Raw genomic sequence first — 10,278 nt, 5'->3', positions numbered from 1 at the left:
AAAAAAAAAAAAAAGAAAAAAGAAAAGGAAAGAAAGAATTGTGTTACCCAAATTTGTTCATCTTAGAAAGGCTCCTCACTTTGGGAGGCTGAGACGGGCGGATCACGAGGTCAGGAGATCGAGACCATCATGGCTAACACGGTGAAACCCCATCTCTACTAAAAATACAAAAAATTAGCCAGGCGTGGTGGCGGGCGCCTGTTGTCCCAGCTACTTGGGAGGCTGAGGCAGGAGAATGGCATGAACCTAGGAGGCAGAGCTTGCAGTGAGCCGAGACCGCGCCACTGCACTCCAGCCTGGGCAACAGAGCAAGACTCCCTCTCAAAAAAAAAAAAAAAAAGAAAGAAAAAAAGGCTCCTCAGTCATTCCGTGTGAAGTGGCTATTCCAGGGTAATTGTGCCCTGACTACACTGCATTTCAGTTTGGCTTCTCTTTTTTAAAATCACTGGATTACTCTCATGAACGGGGGTATTTAATTTTCTAATTGAAAATGACCAGCTATTCTTTGTGAGTGTCCTGATTTGATTTGCTAGTTTAGACTCTGGAGGTAGGGGTGAGGAAATATTGGGTCACATCAGAATACCTTATCTCACTTAGAGGATATATAGGAATTTCTTAATAATATCTAACAGTTTTCTCAATACCCATAATATTTAACAGTGATAGCTTACAGGGCAGGAAGGGGACACAGAGGACACAACCTTAGAATTTTAATTTGGTCATAAGTTTTTGTTTTGTTTTGTTTTGTTTTTGGAGACAAGGTCTCACTCTGGTGCTCAGGCTGGAATGCAGTGGCACAACTATAGCTCATAATTTGGTTGTAACAGTTCTTTAAAAAATATTGTTGGCAGGGTTTGATGGCTAACACCTGTAATCGAAACACTTTGGAAAGCCATGGTGGAATGATTGCTTAAGCCCAGGGGTTCAAGACCAGTCTGGGCAATATAGTGAGACTCAGTCTCTACAAAAATTTTAAAAATTGACCTTGTTTGGTGTTGCATGCCTATAGTCCCAGCTACTCAACAGTCTGAGGTAGAAGGATCACTGGAGGTTGAGGCTGCAGTGACCCTTCATTCAGCCACTACACTCCAGTCTGGGTGACAGAGTGAGACCTCTATGTGTACACACACACACACAAAATCGCACACACATATATATACACATATATACACACACAAACATACACATATATATTCCCTATATATATGTATATATACACCTTATATATATAATCAAAATAATATATATGTTTGCCAGGCATGGTGGCTCACACCTGTAATCCCAGCATTTTGGGAGGCCAAGGTGGGCAGATCCCATGAGGTCAGGAGTTCGAGACCAGCCTGCCCAACATGGTGAAACCCCTACTCTACTAAACCTACAACAATTAGCCCAGCGTGGTGGCCCACGTCTGTAATCCCAACTCTTCGGAGACTGAGGCAGGAGGATTGCTTGGACCTGGGAGGCGGAGGTTGCAGTGAGCCAAGATTGCACCATGGCACTCCAGCCTGGGTAACACAGCTCAACTCTGTCTTAAAAATAAATAAATAAATAAAGTATGTGGAAAGAAATTTAAGCACAGAAGAAGAGTGAAAGACTATGGTGGGGAATGTGATAAAAGGTGAGTGCAGCTCTACAGCTCAGTGAGACTTGGTTTCCATCTTAAGGAACTGCCCTCCCATACTGAAACCACAACCCAGCACATGCCATTTCTCACACTATTTATACTTTGCACAAAGGCAGCAGAAGGAGGTCAGCAATATCGTTCATGACATGGAAGTCTATTCCCCACTGAGACATTTTAAAAATGTTATTGTCTTAAGCCCTTTTCTTTCTAATAAAGCCTATACAAATACACACAAGCCCGAAGCTACTCAAAATAAAAAATCAGGTTTTTGAAATCCCATAAATAAGCAAACACAAAAACAGCCACTTTGACCAAGGAGAGAGGGGTTTAGGAGGCTGCTCGCTTCACCTCCTGGCCCCATGTGGAGGAGGGGATGGAGTCTAGGGAGACCCTGGGAAGTCACTTGTTCTGACTGGGCTTTCCCCCACCTCCACACTTTGTTAACCATTTCCTGGGAAGAGCTTAGGAACCTCCTGTGCTCTAGTGAGTCAGGGCCTCCCCTCACAGAGTATTGGCAAGGAGAAATTCTGAGACTCTGTGACTGAGAAGCTAACACAGTGTTTGATAAGCACCTGTGGGAACTGTCATCCTCTGTAACTATCATGTGGCCTTGGAGGGTTCAGATGGCCTGGCCTGGGGCTTGGTGGAGCTGTTTGAGGGTCAGCTGCTTTAGGCTCCCTCTTTCTCCTCAATCAAAGTGGCTGCTTTTGTGTCTGTTTATGGTTTTAAAAACCTGATATATAGCCAGGCGCGGTGGTTCACACCTGTAACCCCAGCACTTTGGGAAGCTGAGGGGTGTGGATCACGAGGTCAGGAGTTCAAGACCAGCCTGAACATAGTGAAACCCCGTCTCTACTAAAAATACAAAAATTAGCCAGGCATGGCGGCACGCACCTGTAGGGACTATGGCTGCCAGAAACCAGGACGGTCATAAAAGCTGAAATTTTAAAATAATCGTTATTATATATGTATTTATTTTTGAATAGCTATCTAGTCTATTATTTGAAATGCATGTGACCTTACACAGAAGGTTAAAGGCAAATGCCCTTTTGGGTGGGCCCAGCTCAGCTCTGGGAGGGAGCCCTGTCTGAAAAGGCTGCAACTTAGGCTGTTAGTCTTCATTCAGCCGAGCATCTGATCACATCTTCTGTCATTCAGGACCTGAGGGGGTGGGGTTTTACTTATTATCTAATCAGGGACGCTGGGCTGGGAACTGTCCAATCAGGAATGCAGGTAGAGCGGACAGGGCGGCTTCCGGGTTTGGCGGGGCCTTTGTCTCTCTCTGCAGCCGGAGCTCCAGGTTTTGCTTTCACTGCTCTGTGTCCCCTGTTTCTAGAGGCCGAGTCTCTGTGGCTCCGTGACGTGCAGGTATTGGAGATCCATATCTAAGACGCCAGGGTCCCCGGAAACCTAGAAATGGTGAGAATGCCGGGTACGACATCCCGAGAGAGGGGAAGGGGCTATGGCGAGACGCAGACCTCGCCGCAGTCAGTTCCACAATCTGCGCCCTGAGTTCTCGCCCGGGTCAGCCTTAGTCCCCTTCGACCATAAGATGGCGGCTGCGCAGCCAGCCAGCCCCCCGGGCGTCCTGTCTCTTCCCTGGTCAGTGACTGCGTGCTGGCCTGCAGCTCTCTCTGGGCGGCTCCGCACCCGCAACGCCGGGTCTCTCCCGGGTTGTGCAGGGACCATGGGAGGGTCGTCAGGGAAGAATCCAGACGGATGCCAGGTTCATGAGTGGGAAGAGCTTTGGCCCGTGGCATTCCCAGTTTCTCTTTCCTTCTATTAAAAAATGTATGGGAGTCAAAAGGGTTGGCGCGGTGGCTCATGCCTGTAATCCCAGCACTTTGGGAGGCTGAGGCGGGCAGACCACGAGGCCAGGCTGTTCGAGGCAGCCTCCCGAGTAGTTGTAATTACAGATATGTGCCACCACGCCCGGCTAAATTGTTTTCTTTTCATATGGCCGTTAGAAAAATAGATGAAGCAGTCATGGTCCCTACAATCCAGGAGCTTTTAGTCTAGACTAACAGCTGGATAATGGTTAAATTAAACATCATATAATTGGTACAATAAACAGATGTGTGCAGAAAACTTGGGCTGTATTTGTGACACTTTCTTTATATAATTGTGACTTGTGATGTCATCACCTGAAGGGATATTTATTTCTTTTACCTTGTTAATACATATTTGTCTTTTAATAAAATTACCCTAGAAAACCTTTATAAATTTGTTTAAATTGCTTATTAGTATATGTTACATATAATTGATAGGGCAGTGTCTAAGAAAGGTTAAAATTATACAAACTCTGAGATTTAAGTTTTTTTTTAAGGTCAGTTTAGGAAAAACAGAACTGGAAATATCCCAGTGGCATAGAGAACAGAATTCTACATAGAATCCACTCCCTGCCCCAGTTCTGCTCAGGTTCACCTTTTTGGAGGCCTTATATAGGTCTGGCCCTACCCTGAGGTGTTGCCTCATAGAACTGATTAGTGGAGATCAGAGTTTTGACTGGTGAATTCTGCTGCCTTTCTAGAGCTGGTGCTTACAATTCCCGAAACACAAAAGCAAATAAATTTTAAAAATAAAGTATGTATTTTAGGGTTATAATTTTTTATTGAAACTAGTACTTGCATTCTATCTAGCAACTTGTTTTCTATTCCTACAGATCTAGGAGTTGCTCCACAAGTCACAAAAAAGTAAACATAAAGAATATAAATTTTTCTAAAATACATTAAATTCTTTCTGCATTTCTGTCTATATTTAGCTTTTATTGTTTATATTTTTTAAAAAAATCAATGACAGAGAAACAGAAGAAATAAAAATGCTGGACTTTAAATCCTGAGAATTATTAAACAGTACCAGCTCCCAGGGTGTTATAAAAATTAAATTACATAATGTGTTATCTCAGGCACAGTGCCCTGTAACATAAGTTTTTTTCTTTTTACTTTTGTTGTATCTCAGCACTTTTAACTATAACTTTTATAAGCCGGTTGAGGTGGCTCATGCCTGTAATCCCAGCATTTTGGGAGGCCACAGCAAGTGGATCACGAGGTGAGGAGTTTGAGACCAGCCTGGCCAACATGGTGAAAGCCTGTCTCTACTAAAAATACAAACATTAGCCAGGTGTGGTGATGGACATCTGTAATCCCAGCTACTCTGGAGGCTGAGGTTGGAGAATTGCTTGAACCCATGAGACAGAGGTTGCAGTGAGCCAAGATCATGTCATGGCACGCCAACTTGGGTGACAGAGCGAGACTGCAACTCAAAAAAAAAAAAAAAAAAAAATTGAAAAATTTTTGTTATTTATTTCTAAGTATAGTCTTTTATAATATGTATTTTTTTCTATTTTACTTTAAGTTTCGGGATACAAGTACAGAGCGTGTAGGTTTGTTACATAGGTATACGTGTGTCATGGTGGATTGCTGTACTTATCAACTCATCATCTAGGTTTTAAGCCCGGCATGCATTAGCTATTTATCCTAATGCTCTTTCTCTCCTTGTGTTTGAGTGCTCGTTGTTCAGTTCTTACTAATGAGTGACAACATGCAGTGTTTGGTTTTCTGTTCCTGTGTTAGTTTTCTGAGGATAGTAGCTTTCAGCTGCATCCATGTCCCTGCAAAATACATGATCTCATTCCTTTTTATGGCTGCATAGTATTCCATGGTTGTGTATGTACCACATTTTCTTTATCCATTCTATCATTGATGGGCATTTAGGTTGGTTCCATATCTTTGTTATTGTAAACAGTGATGCAATAAACATATTAGTCTTTCTAGTAGAATGATTTATATTCTTGTGAGTATATACTCAGGAATGGTATCACTGGGTCAAATGGTTTTTCTGGTCCTAGATCCTTGAGGAATCACCGCACTGTCTTCCACAATGGTTGAACTAATTTACATCCCCACCAACATTGTAAAAGCATTCATATTTCTCCACAGCCTCACCAGCATTTATTGTTTCTTGACTTTTTAATAATTACCGTTCTGACTGGCAGTTTATTTAGGTCTGGTGTTATAGATCTAATGCGACTTTCTTTTCTCATAGTTAGAGAATAGATCAGAGAATGTTCCTGTGTAAAAAAAATTATTTTATTGGATAATTTCAGTCATTTATGTAAGTCAGAACCAGTTCTCTTCACTTTCTTATTTTACCTTGAGTCAAATTATAAATTCTTTCCATGGCCACTTTGTAAATATGTATGTGTATGTGTGTGTGTGTTTTTCAGGAACCATTGAAATTTAGGGATGTGGCCGTAGAATTCTCTCTGGAGGAGTGGCAATGCCTGGACACTATACAGCAGAATTTATATAGGAATGTGATGTTAGAGAACTACAGAAACCTGGTCTTCTTGGGTGAGGATAACTTCAATACAGAATTCCTATTATATCCTAAAGATTGAATTTTTCTTTTTTGTGTAATGTTTTTAGGTAATTTATGCTTTGCATAAGTGAGTTTCAGATCCCTGTTTTTATAAAAATCTTAGGGTTTCATCTCTGTAGAAAAGAATTTCTTTAAGCTGTTTCATCTTGACCTGAACTTTCTGCGTTCCTGAGCTAATCTGTATTCTTCACTCTAGATTAGAGTGGTAATTCCAGAAGTTTAGTGGCATAAAATATTATTGCCCACACTTTAAAATCTAATTACCAACACTAATTTTTGATTTGTTGTACTGGACTGGACGGTGAAATTAAGAACTAACAAATTTAAAATATTTTCTAAATATTTAGAAATTTCTTTTGTAAATCAATATTTTGGAATTGATTTACAAGAATCTATTTCACCCTCTTTACTGAGCACATTGCCATGTTGGTGATTAGAGAATATGAGCAAGATTTATGTTATTTATTTTCAATAAAACAGGTATTGCTGTCTCTAAGCCAGATCTGATCACCTGTCTGGAGCAAGAAAAAGAGCCTTGGACTAGAAAGAGACATAGGATGGTGGCCAAACCAGGTAGGTGAGAGTGAAAGTGAATATAACAGATAACATAGATGAACGGTTTAAAGGTCAAAGAAAAAACTAATCCTTAATAATGTGATTTGGGAAGCTATGTTCCAAAGGAAATAGTTTCTGGAAAGCCTGGGTTTTTCTTTTCTTTTGTTTTTTTTTCCTTTGAGAGATGGAGTCTCACTCTGTCACCCAGGCTGGAGTGCAGTGGCACAGTCTCAATCTCAGCTTACTTCTGGAAAGCCCAAGTTTTTCTTTTCTTTTTTTTTTTTCTTTTGAGAGATGGAGTCTAGTTCTGTCACCCAGGCCGGAGTGCAGTGGCACAGTCTCGGCTCACTGCAACCTCCACCTCCAGGGTTCAAGCGATTCTTCTGCCTCAGCTTCCCAAGTAGCTGGGACTACAGGTGTGCGCCACCATGCCCAGCTAATTTTTGTATTTTTTTTTTAGTAGAGACGGGGTTTCACTGTGTGTTGGCCAGACTGGTCTTGAACTCCTAACCTTAGGTGATCCACCCACCTTGGCCTCTGAAAGTGCTGGGATTACAGGCATGAGCCACAGCACCTGGCCGAGTTTTTCTATTTTGCTCTCACATAAGAGCGTCTTCTGTCTTATGCTTTTAAGTTCTCTTAGGACTCTGCTTTCCCTTTAGTGATCTGCCTTCTAATTTAGAGTGAGAGCCAAAGTCTTCTTAATGGCATATAAGAGACTGCACAATCTGAGTGCTTTTCCATTGTTTTGGGGGACACACAGATATCTGCATAATTTTGAGAAACTCTATGTTAAACTATTTTTTAAGTTCTCTTTTTGCATCACCTCTGCAATGTATGAGAGTAGTAGGTTTTTGTTCATTTTTCTGCACATTCCATCCTGTTTGTATTACTATAGTCTTCAAATATAGTTTGAAATTATAAAGTATGATGTCATTCAGCTTTGTTTTTATTTTCTCAAGAGTGCTTTCACTATTCAAAGTTTATTGTAGTTTCATATATAAATTTTAGACTTGTATTTTTCATTACTGTAAAACGCCACTGGAATTTTGATAGGGAGTTTATTGAATCTATAGATCAAGTGCCATTTTTTGAATCTGTAGATCTAAGTGCCATTAACATGGCACTTTTTATTTTGAGACGAAGTCTCACTCTTTCGCCAGGCTGGAGTGCAGTGGCACAATCTTGGCTCACTGCAACCTCTCCCTTCCAGGTTCAAGCTATTATCCTGCCTCAGCCCCCCAAGTAGCTGGAACTACAGGAGCTCACCACCACGTCCAGCTATTTTTTGTTTTAGTATACTAAGAGACAGAGTTTCACTATGTTGGCCAGGATGGGCTCCATCTCTTGACCTCGTGATCTGCCTGCCTCAGCCTCCCAAAGTGCTGGGATTACAGGCGTGAGCCACTGCGCCTGGCCAACATGGCACTTTAACAGTATTTATTCTTTCAATCTATAGACATGAAATATTTCCAATTTATTTGTGTCTTTTCTAATTTCTTTCATTGATATATCTTTCATTGTAAAGATTTTCTACCTCTTTGATTACATTTCTTCTCAGAAATATATTTTAATACTGTCGTAAATAAGATTTTTTTTTTTTTTTGAGACAGAGTCTCACTCTGTTGCCCAGGCTGGAGTACAGTGGCGCAATCTCGGCTCACTGCAACCTCTGCCTCCTAGGTTCAAGCGATTATCCTGCCTCAGCCTCCCAAATAGCTGGGACTACAGGCACATGCCACCATGCCTGGCTAATTTTTGTATTTTTAGTATAGATAGGTTTCAGTATGTTGACCAGGCTGGTCTTGAACTCCTGACCTTGTGATCCACCCGCCTCGGCCTCCCAAAGTGCTGGGATTACAGGCGTGAGCCACCATGCCCGGCCCTTGTCTTCAGTTTCAATGGCTCTTTTTCATTTTTTTGACTAATTCTTTTGCCACATACTTAATGTTCTTTGTTAAAATAGAAGCATTGACAATAGGCAAAATGCAGTTTTGTATTAGTGTCTTTAAACTTGAAAAAGCAAACACCTCTTCAAGTTTTTATAACCTGTTTTCAGAAGATAAAGATCTTTTATTGGGCCCCCACGGTCATGAGATGCCCTCTGGGTTTGTAGTGGAAAGGGGATGTAGCTTGGTCATAAGGCTGCTGGGTCTGCACTGGGGTCCACCTTCAGTTGGCTTCTTACAAGGGGTTTGGGTAGTTGTAATTCACATTTTATTTTTTGGACAGACTGAATTTCCCTCAAGACTTTGACCTGTAGGGCAGACACTAGGGCAGGTTTCTGCAGTCAGGTCTGTATATGGTAAGTCTTATTTAAGAATGTGGATGAGTATGGCATTCACTGTGTATCAGAGAGGATTTTTCCAGGTCACTGAGTGGGCTTTAACATAGGCAGAACTGGCTGTGAACTGTGGCTCAGGTATCTGAAACTGAGTCATTGAACTGCTTCAGGGACCAAGGTCTGCAGGCCTGCTGCATGGCTATAAGTGGGTACCTTTCTCAAGGCCTCTGAAAGGGTGTGACCTCTTACAGACTGTGGCTGGGAAAAGTATGAGATGATTACAGGGTAATTTCAGAATTATCAGAAGACTAAGTTGGGTAGGCCATTTCCTGGTCTACACTGGAAAACAGGAGTTCTGTAGTTTGCCACCTGCCTTCTGAAAAGGAGCATTCCTCAGAATTGGGCATTAGCAGTTTCACAACTCCCTCCGTGGATCTCAAAGCTCTCCTAAAGGCACTTAATTTGGAGATTGGATCTTGCTACATAACCCAGGCTGGTTTTGAAATCCTGGCCTGAAGCAATTTTCCAACCTCAGACTGGGTGCAGTGGCTCACGCCTGTAATCCCAGCACTTTGGGAGGCCGAAGTGGGCAGATCATGAGGTCAGGAGATAGAGACTATCCAGGCTCACATGGTGAAACCCCATCTCTACAAAAAATACAAAAAAAAAAATTAGCCAGCCATGGTGGCAGGCGCCTGTAGTCCCAGCTACTCAGGAGGCTGAGGCAAGAGAATGGCATGAACCCGGGAGGCAGAGGTTGCAGTAAGCGGAGATCGTGCCACTGCACTCCAACCTGGGTGACAGAGCGAGACTCTGTCTCCAAAAAAAAAAAAAATTGTCTCTAGTTTCTTTTAAATGCTTATTAAAAGTTTCTCATTAGTTTCTTTTAAATGCTTCTTTATTAAAAATTTCTCATTAGAATCTTCTGTTTATGATTGCACTTCATTTTCTTTGAAATTTTACTGCCGTGGAGCACATGCCAGTTATTCAAAATACCTGCCTTCTGTGAGTACACAGTCACATATTATATTGATGTAGAGAATAGAGTTTGTTTTTGTTTTTGTTTCCTTTTTTTTTTTTTTTTTTGAGACGGAGTCTTACTCTGTCTTCAGACTAGAGTACAATGGCGCAGTCTAGGGTCACTGCAACTTCTGCCTCCCAGGTTCAAGCGATTCTCCTGCCTCAGACTCCCGAGTAGCTAGGATTACAGCCATGTGCCAAACCGGCCGGCTAATTTTGTATTTTTAGTAGAGACGAGGTTTCACCATGTTGGTCAGGCTGGTCTTGAACTCCCAACCTCAGGTAATCCACCCGCCTCAGCCACCCAAAGTGCTGGGATTCCATGTGTGAGCCACCACACTTGGCCTATTTAGAGAAATTTTAATGGTGCATCAGTATTGCAAACCACATTTTTTTTTTTTTTTTTTTTTTTTTT

The 10,278-nt window shown here is 41.8% G+C and overlaps 1 protein-coding gene across 1 annotated transcript in view; it reads left to right on the top strand.

The window, feature by feature from the left end:
* The first annotated feature begins 2,898 nt into the window (after positions 1-2,898).
* The window catches only part of ZNF681 (zinc finger protein 681), a 20,818-nt gene continuing 13,438 nt past the window's right edge, over positions 2,899-10,278 (top strand). The window contains exons 1-3 of the mRNA XM_011970594.1: positions 2,899-3,043; positions 5,850-5,976; positions 6,485-6,577. Coding sequence (XP_011825984.1) covers positions 3,041-3,043; positions 5,850-5,976; positions 6,485-6,577 — 223 coding nt within the window. The 5' untranslated portion in view covers positions 2,899-3,040. The remainder of the gene's footprint in view (positions 3,044-5,849; positions 5,977-6,484; positions 6,578-10,278) is intronic.

The sequence above is a fragment of the Mandrillus leucophaeus genome, unplaced genomic scaffold (assembly GCF_000951045.1).
Source record: "Mandrillus leucophaeus isolate KB7577 unplaced genomic scaffold, Mleu.le_1.0 Scaffold959, whole genome shotgun sequence".
Classification (NCBI taxonomy): domain Eukaryota; kingdom Metazoa; phylum Chordata; class Mammalia; order Primates; family Cercopithecidae; genus Mandrillus; species Mandrillus leucophaeus.
Note: the sequence above shows the minus strand (reverse complement) of the source record. Positions and strands in the feature narration are given on the sequence as shown.